Source organism: Phocoena sinus, chromosome 2, assembly GCF_008692025.1.
Source record: "Phocoena sinus isolate mPhoSin1 chromosome 2, mPhoSin1.pri, whole genome shotgun sequence".
Taxonomy (NCBI): Eukaryota; Metazoa; Chordata; class Mammalia; order Artiodactyla; family Phocoenidae; genus Phocoena; species Phocoena sinus.
Genome location: NC_045764.1, coordinates 5,419,667 through 5,434,551, shown reverse-complemented (window position 1 = coordinate 5,434,551; position 14,885 = coordinate 5,419,667). Strand labels below are relative to the sequence as shown.

The 14,885-nt window shown below is 41.9% G+C and overlaps 1 protein-coding gene across 1 annotated transcript in view; it reads right to left on the bottom strand.

Annotated features, from left to right (window-relative positions):
• The window catches only part of CUBN (cubilin), a 280,069-nt gene that overhangs the window by 115,080 nt on the left and 150,104 nt on the right, over window positions 1-14,885 (bottom strand). Inside the window, 2 exon segments of the mRNA XM_032622320.1 lie at window positions 12,279-12,411; window positions 13,412-13,540. Of these exon segments, the coding sequence (XP_032478211.1) occupies window positions 12,279-12,411; window positions 13,412-13,540 (262 nt within the window).

The window sequence follows — 14,885 nt, the reverse complement described above, 5'->3', positions numbered from 1 at the left end:
AAAGCAATATTATGTAGTGTGTATGGAGACATGTATACATATATTATTGATATATATATAATAAAAGGATATAAACATGCATAGACGTGATACACATAAAATTCAGAATATGGGTCATCTCTGGGATGAGAAGGTAAGGGAATGTGATGCTGCCCTGTAATATTTTATTTATTTAAAATTAATTTTTAAATATAAAAGCAATTTAATTTTTTTTTTAAGTAAATGAAGTGAGTGCAAACAATTCTTTTTTTCAGAAGTAACTGAAAGAAATTTTTGCTGAGAAGAAGAAGGACAAGATAAAGAGAAGAAGAAAGAATGGTCTAGTAGGACTATAGAAAAAAAACATTGGCAAGGAAAAAAAAACGTCTCGAGAATAGAAAACTTACTTCCTTGCTGTGTATCTTTCAGTCACTGCTCAACATTACGTGAGCAAGACTTCACATGATGGTAAGCACAGCGCCCTCCCCGGGCTCTATCTCAGCTAACAGGTTAGGATGCGTAAGGTACAGGTGACCAGCCTGGAGGTTCCGGGACCTCACTGCTCACTTTGGGATCAACGTATCAGGCACACCTCTTGAGCCTTCACTGCCGACCAGAGCCCTGGAGCAAACCGGTCAGCTCTGCTCTACCACTGGCTTCTCAAGCCAGATACTAGCACCGGTAGGTCTCTAGCCAGACGGTGAGTCTGTGGCTCTCACAATCCCACCAAGGTGGGTTATTACACTGTAGATCATCGGGATCTATATTTCAGACTTAGTCTTAGCAGCAAGCTGTGACTGATAACCGAGCACAGAAGAGATCAGGGAAGACCCACATCAGGCTAAACAAACCACACATTTGTCTTACCTCCACTGTCCTCCTTGACAACTTAATGCTTCATGAGACAAAGTTCATAACTACAATCACTTCTGGCAAATAACTGCTCTGAATCCACCCTTAGAATAGCTGCCAAGTTGGGCTCTTAAACTCAGGCTCAGCTTTATTATGATACCATAACGTTATCAATGACGTACAATATGCTAAAATTGTGTTCTTCTGATTTTCAGAAGAAGGAAGAAGGGGTGACCATTCTCCTCAGCAGGCGACTTCTATGAAATTGCCCCTAAATCTTTACTCAAAATGCTGCACGTGGTTTAACAGCATCAGCGTCACCCCAGTGCTTGTTTGAAATGAAGCATCAGGCCCCACCAGCCAACTGAATCGGAATATGAATTTTAACAAGATCCCAGGTGATCAACATGCACAAGAAAGTTTGGTCCAATGGTCTCGAAGATCGCTAAGTGCAAGGTTTTTCTGTTTTTTTGTACCAGACTGGTATAATCCAATGCTAAATGTCACAAAAGACATTTCATCAGAAAGGATGGTAGGATGATACCTGTAAGAATCAAATTAGACCTTTTAAAAAGTTTTATTGTTCTTGGAAGTCTTTCGTTTAGTCCGGTTCATTTTATAAGCAAATCCATCCTCTTTCCAAACACTTTGGCTCAGATCTGCTGGTAAAAATATGATGTGGAACAAAAATAGTACAATCACTGTTTCTCATTATCTCATTTTGATTCTTGAACCTAGATCAATCGCATTTTAAAAGGACTCTGCCAGCATAAAATACATTTTCTGTTAATTCCTTTAAATATCTGGTTTATAAAAAAATGTCTTTGGGGGTTTTATTTCTCCCCCCTCCTTTTGTGTTATACATGCAACCATAATTTCTCCAGCTTTTCTCCCTACTCGATTTCACCGCCATGTCCACAATCCAAACCCCATATTTTAGAACTTGACATATTCCATATGTTTTTCATATGCTTCTCACCCACCCCAGGGGAAGTTTCCAAGCACCCATCTGGATATAGTTTAGACCAGGGCAGAAATAACTCAGAGGCCTGGCCATAAAGCCCTTCTCAGTATCATCTGCATAGAGGGGAGCATCTTGCATTCCACAGATTATACTTTAAAAATAAAACTCAAGCAAGGAACACGAAATAATCAAAATTAACTTCTTATGGATGAGAAAGGAAAAAGATGAAGCATTATGATTTGCTTATGCAATAATCAGGACTTACTGTCCATTGAAGAGTAAAATGAATGAAACTGGCTTTTCGTGTTTATCTTCCACCCTCTAGGAGGAAAGCCCAGTGTGGTTCATTTGGATTTAACTCTGAACTGCCACACAAGATACTTTAGAAATGGCAGAGTGAGAGAATTTAACATTCATTGAACATCAGGTATGCGTCAGCTTTGTGGTATACATTTAAAATTGAACATCTTTAATCACACCTATGGCCCTATAATCCCCTATAGATGAAATGAATCTCTTTCGGTTTTAAACAAATAGCTTCTTGACATTAACTTATTAGTAACTTAACAAGAAATGGGATCTTGTCTGTCTTAAACATTCCCAGTACCTGGCCCAGTTCCTGAGAACCACTGAACATCAGATTGTTCAAGAATGTGACTGTGGTAAAGACCAAGAGGAAAAAGACCAGAAAAGCCCTTTGATCTAGCAATTATGAGGCCTATTAAGCCGTGTGAAGGACTTTGGACTTTATCATAAGAACAATGTTCATGGTTTATTCATCACTGGATATAAAATGTCACTTATGGGAGTAACATGTGCTTTATATATGAAGCATCTAGCAAGGGTGCAACAGTGCTTATGTGTATAAAGTAGGGGCTTAATAAATATTTGTTGAACAAAGAAGTATATATATATATATATATATATATAGTTATATATATATATAGTTATATATATATGGTCACATATATATATTTTTTTCCCCATACAAAACTTTGTGCTTTTAGTAAAGACAAAAGCAAACAAAACCTCTTTCTCACGTGGCAACTTAAACTTGTATTGCCTTTCAGGTGTTCAGAGGGTGTCTTTGTTTTGACACAATGCCAGCTGGACCCTGAAGAGGCACTGTCTGATTGATGGGCTAAAACAAAGTAACTTGAGATGTTTGAATGTGGTCCACAAATAGGACTTCTCTTTCATGTTTAAAAATCCATTCTTGATGCACAGAATGGCATGCCTAGAAGAGGAGCAAGACTTTTTTGAATAAACAGAGCAGTGTCTCCAAAACAATCTTCTTCTCTCCAAGCAAGTTACTTCTTATATTCTTTTCACGACAGAATTATCAACCCCAACCAAAGGCCAATAATCTATGACACAGAAAAACAAATAACTTTTAATTTAAAATGGCAATTTAAATACCAATGTCTTGGGACTTCCCTGGTGGCGCAGTGGTTAAGAATCTGCCTGCCAATGCCGGGGACTCGGGTTCGATCCCCGGTCCGGGAAGATCCCACATGCCGTGGAGCAACTAAGCCCGTGAGCCACAACTACTGAGCCTGCGCTCTAGAGCCCACGAGCCACAACTACTGAAGCCCGCACGCCTAGAGCCTCTGCTCCACAACAAGAGAAGCCACTGCAATGAGAAGCCCACACACCACAACGAAGACCCAATGCAGCCAATAAATAAATAAATAAATACCAATGTCTTATCATCCAATATTTATTAAGCACTCATTACCAGTGTAGCATGTCACAAGTATCTCTCTACTGATGGGATTAAAAGGTCCCATTTCACTTACCATGTGCTTTTCACTAACAACTTCCAGAAAATATATTATTGTTGTTTAATTTAACCTAAGACCACTCAGAATGTGGCAGGATCCTACTGCTGATTGCATGTCCATAGTCCATATTCAAAAAGGCTTACAGTTCAACGAGGAACGTGAGAGTGATTTTACAAATCAACCACTAAATTCTGTAAAAAATTAATAAAGAGATACCTCAGTTACACAAAGCTGAGAAACCAGAAGAAGGAGCTCTCACACCCTGTGAAGGTAGCAGAGCCCAAGAGGAAGAAGAAAGACTCCTCTTCTTTCTTGGCATGGACTTAGCCAATAAGAAGCCATGGACTCTTTGTTTACTGAAGCCCTCCTAGCTTCCTTTTCCCTGTATAAAAGCATCCTCCTTCTTCTGCTGTGCAGGGACTTGCAGGTGCTCACCATAGGTGCGGACCCTGAATTGCAATTCTCTGCTGATCCTGAATAAACCCATCTTTGATGGAGAAGTATCTGGCATTCTATTTATTTCAGATCAACATTTCATTGGTTTGATAAGCAAACAGGTATGGTACCCACAAATCCAGCCCACTGTCACTCACTGTTTTTCTTGCCAACCCTGGAGTTTAAAGGTATGTCCTTCTCCTGGATCTGAGCTCACACTCGCTTAGCGTTTGAAGCTCTCCAGGTTTTATTCGGAATCTGTTTCAAAGCTTCATCTTTCTGGTCAATGCTTTGTTCTGTACATGAGTATTCACTTGGCACTTCTATCTGATTTGAGATCAGGCTGTTTCAACTGAAACTGGCCAGACTTCGACCCATTCCTTCAGGAGCAGGGGCTGTTTCACTGAAACTGTGCCAGTTTTTGTCCAGCCTTCGGCATATTCTTTTGCAAAGGGCTATTCTCTGGACACTGGCTGAAAAAACCTTTGGCCTGGCTCCTCTAGGACCAAGACCTTTCCTTAGAATTGGCTGTTATTCAGGCTTCCAAGCTGTTTGAATTGAGCTGTTTGTGTTGTAAAATGTTTGAAGATTGTTCTTTTACTTTAGAGAAAAACCTCTGAGAAATGGAAGCCCAGTTTTTGAGAGTACCCACACCCCCAACAGGGACTCTGGCAGCTCTGATGCTTAAGACTAAAGTCCTTCCTCATACGCATTCCTAACTAAACGGACCGACCCGATAAAAGTCTGTCCTACAGAGTGAAGTAAGTCAGAAAGAAAAAGACAAATACCGTATGCTAACACATACATATGGAGTTTATACTTAAGAAAAAATTTAAGAAAAAAAAATGTCATGAAGAACCTAGGGGTATTTAAGAAAAAAAAATGTCACGAAGAACCTAGGGGTAAGACAGGAATAAAGACGCAGACCTACTGGAGAATAGACTTGAGGATATGGGGAGGGGGGAGGGTGAGCTGTGACAGGCGAGAGAGAGGCCATGGACATATACACACTAACAAACGTAAGGTAGATAGCTAGTGGGAAGCAGCCACATGGCACAGGGATATCGGCTCGGTGCTTTGTGACCGCCTGGAGGGGTGGGATAGGGAGGGTGGGAGGGAGGGAGACGCAAGAGGGGGGAGATATGGGAACATATGTATATGTGTAACTGATTCACTTTGTTATAAAGCAGAAACTAACACACCATTGTAAAGCAATTATACCCCAATAAAGATGTTAAAAAAAAAAAAAGCAATTTAGGATATCAATGGCCATTTTGGGGACCTTTTGAAATCCCCAAACTTAACTTTCTTAGAACCAAAGTCGACTACAATAGCTCAAAAATTTCAAGAAATGTGTGGAATACTTACCTTGGTATTTTGAGGCTTCCCAACATTATCTGGAGCCTAGAATTGCCTCTCTACAAAATAAGATTTTAAGGCTAACTGAGGCAAACATAATTAATGAGATAAAATGGCCCCCAACGCCTCAGGCTCTTCTTCCAGCACCATCTGGTCTCTCCATTGGCTCCTCATGGTCAGACCTCATCTCCGGGGCCATCTTCCTCCTTCCTTGCTACACCACCTATGCCTCCTTTGTACTGCCAATTCCCCCATACTAATTCTCTTAATGAGCTTCCCCATTTGAAACTCTTCCCATTCCTGTTTCCTCTGCACTTGTCAGAATATGTCTGTTTACAGCCACTATGGAGAACAGTATGGAGGTTCCATAAAAACTAAAAAGAGAAATACCTTATGACCCAGCAATCCCACTACTGGGCATATACCCTGAGAAAACCATAATTCAAAAGGAGTCATGTGTCATAATGTTTACTGCAGCTCTATTTACAATAGCCAGGACGTGGAAACAACCTAAGTGTCCATCAACAGATGAATGGATAAAGAAGATGTGGCACATGTATGCAATGGAATATTACTCAGCCACAAAAAGAAACGAAATTGAGTTATTTGTAGTGAGGTGGATGGACCTAGAGTCTGTCATACAGAGTGAAGCAAGTCAGAAGGAGAAAAACACATACCGTATGCTAACACATATATATGGAATCTTAAAATTAAAAAAAAAGGTTCTAATGAACCTAGTTGCAGGGCAGGAATAAAGATGTAGATATAGAAAATGGACTTGAGGACATGGAGTGGGAGGGTGAAGCTGGGGCGAAGTGAGAGTTGCATCCACATATATACACTACCGAATGTAAAACAGTTAGCTAGCTGGAAGTAGTAGCATAGCACAGGGAGATCAGCTCGGTGCTTTGCAATGACCTAGAGGGGTGGGATAGGGAGGGTGGGAGGGAGGCTCAAGAGGGAGGGGATATGGGGACGTGTGTCTGCACATGGCTGATTCACTTTGCTGTGCAACAGAAACTAACCCAGTATTGGGAAGCAATTACACTCCAATAAAGATCTATTAAAAAAAATAAACTTAAGCCTTCTGAGAATCCAGAGGTTAAGCCCTTAATTTTTTGTACTCCCTGGACTAAAGCTGAACTGCAATCCATAGGCAAGGCTTTCCCAAAGTCACTGGAGATGCTCACAAATTGCTGGACAATTTAATATAGTCATTCAAACTTGTCAACCTGGTTTCTCTGACTTGTATCAGCTAGTTCATATGCTGGTGAGTGAAGGCCAGGCTCAGCACTGGATGAAAACCACTAATTGGGGGAAATCCTAAAAGGTCTCTAGAATTACAGCTGGGGGACCAGCCTGCTATCTTTTTTTAAAGATTTAATTTTAATTTAATTTATTTTTTTGGCTATGTTGGGTCTTCGTTGCTGTGCGTAAGGTTTCTCTAGTTGTGGCGAGAGGGGGGTCACTCTTGGTTGCGGTGCGCGGGCTCCTTATTGGAGTGGCTTCTCTTGTTGCAGAGCAGCATGGGCTCTAGGCACTCAGGCTTCAGTAGTTGCAGCACGTGGGCTCAGCAGTTGTGGCACGTGGGCTCTCGTACGCCCAGTAGCTGTGGCGTACGAGCTTAGCTGCTCCACAGCATGTGGGATCTTCCTAGACCAGGGATCGAACCCGTGTCCCCTGCATGGGCAGGCAGATTCTTGTCCACTGCACCACCAGGGAAGTCCCCAGCCTGCTATCTTATTATATGATCAGGCTTGGCCAATCCCTAGGCACCTTCATCAAGCAGTTCCTAGGGTTTCTCCAAAACCTGTTGATTGGAACAAAATCCAGGCATACACACAAAAATCTGATGAAACTGTTCATGATTATTACAATCAACTTCAGGTTATTTTTAAAGAAAATTCTGGTCTTCCTTTAGATGTTGATTCTACGCAGGTAGTTTTTAACTCTATGTTTATTAATGGGCTGAACTGAGACCTTTCCCTTCTAGGAAAAAGGACCAGGATGGAATGGGAAACTATATCTATTCCAGATTTAGTTAAGGTGGCAAACCAGCTCTCTCAAACTCTAGATGAGCACCTCAGAGGAGGACTGCCAAAATTCTTAATCTTCAGCCCCAGCAAATGAAGGCTCCTAAATGAAACCAAAACCCTACTAATTTCTATTATTGCAAAGAGCCAGGACATTGGAAGAGATTGTTACAAATTTAAGTGCTTCAGGTGCCTTCAGCCCTCTAACCAGCCTTTCAACATCCTCCCAATTCTCACTGATGGGGCTCCAAGGAACTACAGGGATTTTCCCCAATTCTCCCTCTTAGTTGGCATGGAGGAACATTTCTCTAGATCGGGGATGAAGCTCTTCCAGTCCTAACTGACACCAGAGCCTCACTCTCGGGGCTCAACCCCATTACTACAAAGCAGCCTCTGCCTCTGATAGTACTAGAGCTGATTCTGGAAATACTTATCATCTGTCTCCACTGAATCAGCTACCACCTTCCTTATGGGCAAAATCTCCAACTTATGCTGGAGATTCACAACAACAAAATTCACAAGAAACCTCCCATCAAGATTTAAGTAGACCTCTCAAAACCTCTTCCCAGAATTAATCAAAAACCTTTTAAAAAAAAGATCTTCAAGGCATAAAACCCCTGATGGAAAATCATAAGGCTTGTCAAGGCCTCATAATCCCTTGTACTGTGCTCTGAAACACTACCATTTTACTGGTGAGAAAACCTACAGGTCAAAGGTGAAGGTTTATCTAGGATCTCAAAACAATCAACAACATTGCTATCTCTGGACATTCAGTTGTCCCTAACCCTTATATGATACTGCCGTCATTCCAGCTGGAAGCAGATTCTTTACTGTAATTGATTCATGTAGTGCATTCTCTAGTATTCCAGTTTAGGAAGCTAGCCAATACCTTTGTTGCCTTACTTGGGAAGAAAACCAATTAACCTGGACAGTAATGCCTCAGGGTTCTACTCAGAGTCCTTATTTCTCAGGAATCCTGAAGGCTGATCTGGATGATACAAAATTCTCTAGAGATTCAACTACTTTGTTGCAATAGGTGGATGATCTGCTTCTTTGAGCTCCTTCTCAAGCCTCCTCACAGGAAGACTCCATCCACTTGCTAAAGCTTTAGCCTTAAAGGGACCTAAGGTAGCCAAAGGAAAACTGCAGTTTGCCCAAACCCAGGTTTGATATTTAGGGTATCTGCTATCAGAACAAAGGCTATATCTCGATCCAGATAGGACTTCATGGTGACCTAAGTTTCCCAAACCCCAAACGAAGCACAACTGCAACGTTTTCTCCCGGCTAGTTGATTATTGCTGAAATTGGATTCCAATTTCTCTCCTATGGCTAAACCTCTGTACGTTGTACTCAACAATAAAAACCTCAATGCAATTTTAAAGAGAAGAAACAGATGACACAGTCTTTGAGGCCCTAAAGGAGAGTTTGGTGAATCCACCTGCCACCTGCCCTTGGGCATCCAATGATCAGATTCTCTTCTTCCTTTTTGTATATGAAAAGAATGGGAATGCCTTTGGGTACTAATCCCAAAACACAGGACCACCATTGACCCATAGGGTATTATGGCCAGCAACTGGACCCTGTAGCATGGGGATATCCCCCTTGTCTTAAAGCCATTACAACCACTCCCCTTTTGGTTAGATCACCGAGAAAATTATTGTGAGATCCCTTTTAACCATTTTTGTACCTCATACAGTAGAAGTTCTGACTTCTCATCACACTCAACATTTCCCAGCCAGCCACCTCACCTCCTGTGAAGTCCTTTGGTTAACTGCTCCTCACATAACTCTCTTCCACTGTAATAACCTTAACTCGGCTACTCCTCTTCCCTCCATCGCCAGCGAAGTCCCTCATGGCACTTAACACTGAAGCATCACCTCCTGACTCCTCAGGACGATCTGCAGGGAATTCCACTGATGGTTCTCATTTAAGAGGTGATAACGGCAAATACAGTTCTAGGTATGCTATTAAGACTCCTTTTGATGTTGTTGACGCAGCATCTTTACCTATGGTTACCTCAGCCCAGACTGAATTACATGCTTTTACATGGGCTTATACTTTAGCCAAGGACAAAACTGCCAATATTTATACTGATAGTAGATATGTTTTTGGAGTAGCTCACAATTTTGGAATATTGTGGAAGCAATGTGGCTTCCTTACGTCCAGTGGGAAAAAAAAAATTTAAGATGGCCCCTGTGTTTAGGAATTATTGGGATGCAATAATTTCACCTGCCACTTTAGCTATTATTAAGATTCTGGGGTATTCTGAACTTGACTCTCGGAAGCGAAGGGAAATCACCTTGCTGATATTTCTGTAAGGAATGCTGCCCTTAAAGGGACCAATAGCAGCCAAACTTCTGTCGTGGTCCAAAGGGAAATTTAGAAAAACTGGCTAGAGAAGCCCAGCAATCAGCCTCAGAAAAAGGAAAACAAGATTGGAAAATCTGGGCTTCCCTGGTGGCGCAGTGGTTGAGAGTCCGCCTGTCGATGCAGGGGACGCGGGTTCGTGCCCTGGTCCGGGAGGATCCCACGTGCCGCGGAGCGGCTGGGCCCGTGAGCCATGGCCGCTGGGCCTGCGTGTCCGGAGCCTGTGCTCCACGGCGGGAGAGGCCACAGCAGTGAGAGGCCCGTGTACCAAAAAAAAAAAAAAAAAAAAAAAGATTGGAAATTCAATAATTGTTGGTTTGATAAAAAGAGAAAGCTCTGGTTTGCATCAAATAACAACCTATTCCCACCCAACACTCTAAAACTCCCACTCCTCACTGCTGTACGTGCATTAAACCATTGTTCTACTGACAAGATGATAGCCTTCATGAATCAATATTAGAGGAGAAACATTAACAGGGCTGAAAAGAGTGCCAACCCTCACTTGTCCCACTTGTCCAAAGTAGAACCAGGGAAGCCTGTTTGTACTGCTCCCAGACACTGTATATTGCCTAAAGGACAATTCAAGCTCTGGTAAGTGGATTTCATACAATTTCTTCCTCTAATGGATATAAATATGTTTTAGTCATGGTCCATATGTTTTCACACTGGACTGAAGCCTTCCCTTGCAGACAGCCTACTGTCCCTTCTGTGGCAAAAGTCCTTTTGGAAAAGATGATCCCTACCTGGGGAACTCATCTCAAACTTCACAGCGATCAAGGAATCCATTTTACTGGCCAGGTACTGTGACAAGTCTGCTCTGTTTGGCTCGTTTCACAACACTTGCACTGCGCTCACCACCCTTATTCCTCTGGTTTAGTCGAACACGCTACCAGCACCATTAAGACTCAACTGGCAACATTTATAGAGGCCCTCCAAACCTCCTGGTCAAAAGCACTGCCATCTGTCCTTCTAAATCTTGGATCTTCCGCTTTTGGAACTCATAAACTCTTACCATTTGAGATAGTCACATCATTTCCAATGCACTTGGTTCCCACCTCTTTTGACACACGACTGATAAAAGGAGAGACATTCCAACATTGCAAAGGATTAATTGCCTCTATTAAAAATAACCATGTTTTAATAGAGCAATCTTTTCATAGTGTACCCTTGGGAGATGAAGACATTAAGCATCACATCTTGCAACCTAGAGATTTTGTCTACTGCAAAAGAGTCCTCCAGAAGAACTCACTTCAACCTCATTGGAAGGGTCCCTATCAGGGACTGCTAACCAACCCTTGTGACACAAAGCTCTGAGAAACAGGCTCTTGGATTTATGTAGCACACCTAAAGAAATCACTGACTGTACCTGTACATCACCTGGTGACCTGAAAGTCAAGATTTTCTGGAATTGAAGCAGACGACATCTGACGAGACAGCTTTCCCAAGATATACTTTTGAGGATGACATAAGGCTTCAGATGATCTCCAGTCTCTATGATCTTGATATCATATGGACTTTAGACAAAAAGCACCTGAGAGTTCTCCCTCCTACCCCTCCTAATTACTCAGACGTGACCTTAATAGATTTTCAATCTGTTCACTTTCCCTCTGACATGAGATACTATACCAGGAAAGGTCCTTCCTGACATTGACACACAAAAATCCACTGAAACTAGAAACCCTGACTCTAGATCAGCAATGATTTCAGAGAAAGATTATGATCAAAAGGGGGAAATGTAAAAAATTAATAAACAGAAACCTCAATTAAATAGAGTCAGGATACCAAAAGGGGGAGCCCTCATGCCCTGCAAAAATAGCAGAGTCCAACAGGAAGAAGAAAGGCCTCTCTTCTTTCCTGAAGGGCTCAACCAATGAGAAGCCTTGGATTCTCTGTTTATTATAACCCTCTAAACTTCCTTTTCTTCTTTATAGAAGTGTTCTCCTTCTCTCGCAATACAGGGACTTGCACGTGTCTTGCCACGGCTGCAGACCCCAAATTGCAATTCTCTGCTGATCCCAAATAAACCCATCTTTGCAACTCTCTGCTGATACCAAATAAACCCATCTTTTCTGACAATGGTGGATTAGCACGGGGATAAGACATAAGGGTAAAGAAGGCTTAACTGAGATGGGGATTTCTGCCGGAAGAAAGAATGTTAGTGATGCTCTGAAAGAATCTAAATGTTCCTAATTTTTAAAAAAATGATAAAATTAATGTTATCTGAAAATGAGAATTCCAAACATTAATGTACCAAGAGCTCAGGAATGTGCCCTTGGTAATGTTAGGCTGGACTCTAAAACCACTGCAAGAAAATGTTAATGCTATTTATAACTAAACTATGACTAAAACAGAGGAGATATGGAAACAGACTTCCTGAAGTTCCCACCATATGCTCTAACAGTTGTTTGGACAAATATGCTATTAGTTGTCCATCCTATTAGTAACACTGCTTCCTCCCTGCGGATTCATTCTCCCTGAAACAATATACTATAAAAAAGGACTTACATAAAAGACAGCTGGAGCTGGTTGCCAGGGGAACTGACAATGTTCCAGACACATTCCACATTAGAGGGATAAATTTCTGGGTAGCCAGGGCTGTTGAAGATGCCTTCAGCCATGTGGAAGATGCCACCACAAGCTAGAAGAAAAGAGAAACAAAGTGAGTGGCAGATTAAATACTGAATACAAGACACCATAAGATAAAGGAGAAAGAACACTAGAACAGCCGCTAGCAGCGTCAAAGGATATGCCATTTTCATTTCATAATAAAAAAAATTCCATATCATATATAATAAGGAAAAGATTCTGAAACCTGAAAACTAAAAGTCACAGGGTATGGTGGATTAGAAGGAATCTCAGCAGTTTCTTTTCTAAAAGCCTTTTCTCCCTGTGAACTCTAACTTTATGTAATAAAAGACTCATTTTAATTCTGTAGTCCCTCGGTATTTCTGACCAGGATGACTTTCACCCCTGGCCTAGAACAGAAGGCAGTACTTCAGCTTTTCCTTCTCAGGAGAGCACAGGAACATGCACAAATCTCCTTGGTGTTCTAAGGCTTTTATCTGCTAATAACAAGGAAGCCAGCAGCACTCTCCTGGCTAAGAGCCCCAGCACTGGGTGCCCCTCTTTCCCCTCCTCCCCATAAGCCACCATCCATCCTGCATCAGTGACAACACCCAGCCCTGCCTGAGCACAGCTGTGAGGCCAGGGAGACTAAAGAACAGCAGTCGTCCACCCGTAAGAGATGCCATCAGACACTGTCCATCAGGGGCTCCCTTAACAAACATATCATGAAGGAGAACAAGGAGACACCGACAAGATAGTCTCCCAAGATCATTCCAACCAGTTCTCCCCACTTCCAGAGCTCACCCGTGTAGCATCAGGCACAATTGCCAAGGTATGGGAACAACCTAAGTGTCTGTCGATGGACAAATGGACAAAGAAGATGTGGTATAGAGTTCACTACTGCTAGACTTTACAAGCGTGTTGACCTAATTTGAAAGATAGTAAGGTTAGTCATAGAGGTGATCTAGAAAGCTAGCTCCGAACGCTGAACGCAGAAGAATCCCAAATAATAAACCAAGGATTTTCTACACATTTCTCTTAACCTAGCAGCACCATCTGCTAACATTTCTTACCTGATGTTGATGCAGCATATGTGGCGTGGAAACCACCAAAATTCGCTATAGAATCCGAGACGAACCTCAGTGTCAGAGCATTGCTGAAGGAAGTGATGGGGTGGGGCATGGAGGGGCCACAGTATCGGCCTAAATAATGAAGACGATGACAAGGAGAATGGATGATGACAAGTAAACACGTATTTTACTAGAATCACAAGAGACCAAAGCAAACAGAAGAAAACACTATTAGGAGAAACACTTAAACCAGGGTCAGTGTTGGGGACGATGCCTGATAATTCAGAATAAGCTATGAATGCAAGCACAGGGGAGATGATTCGTAAGCATGGCAAAGAATGTTAGGGGGAGGCAGAGTAATACAGATGACCTCCAAAGGTAACGAATGCTAAACTCTCCAGTGCAGTAGGGACCTGCGCAAGTAAACGCGCTAATACTTAAAAGCAACATATAAGAGCAGAGAAGCACATGGATGTTGGAACAAAAACACCTGGATTCAACTCAACTCCCGGCTCTGCCACTTACCAGCTACGTGACCTGAGTCAAGTTACTTAAGTGCTCTGTGCCTCAGTTTCCCCACTTGAGAGCGGGGACCATTGATAACAATGAAATCCTGTATCATAAGGGTATGAGGATTAATTGAGTTACTGTTTATAAAGTTCTTAGGATAGCACTCAGCACAAAGTGTTATATATAAGTGTCCATTAAATAATATAGCCTCAACCTCAGTTAAATGCTTACAGACAAAAATCTCAAGGAATACAATCGGAAGTCTGCAGAGAGCAGAGAGTATTCCTCAATTGCCTGTTATCGTCTCAGGCACTGTTCTGGGCACCGGGAATAAAGCAATGAGCAAAACAAAGTCCCTTCTCTGATGCAGCTTGTCTTCTAGCGCAGGATGAGAACCTTGGATGACAAAGCTCAAATACTCCCAACTCAGGCACTGACACTGTCCCTAACTAAGGCCCTGACAGTACTCCTAACTCAGGAGTGACTCATGGAGAATGTTTAAATAACCTGAGATTATTTTGCTTGAGAACATTTCAGAAACTATTTAGCAGCAATCCCTAATTTCTACTGGGATGTTTTACAAACAGAACTCTAGATTACCTATCTACTATCTATCTATCTATCTGTTCTTTTGTTTCCACTGAGGACAAAACCAAAAGATACGTGCTCAATTTGAATACCAGCACTGTGGTCAAATGTTAATAAGAAGTTTCTCAGAGAATGCTACTTAACGCTGGAATGCACTGCATTTCACTGTCTAAAGCGATCGCAACTTTCAATTAAAAAAATATATATATAAACTATTCATGTCCTTGAATACGAACAAGCTGAGTTTCTCGAACGCCATATTACATCCTGCTTTCTTAGCCTCTCATTATCTTTACATGGCTGATGACGCTCTTCATAGTTATTGGAAACATTCTAACCTGGAATGACAGCATATACACACGTAAGCACAGAAACTGCA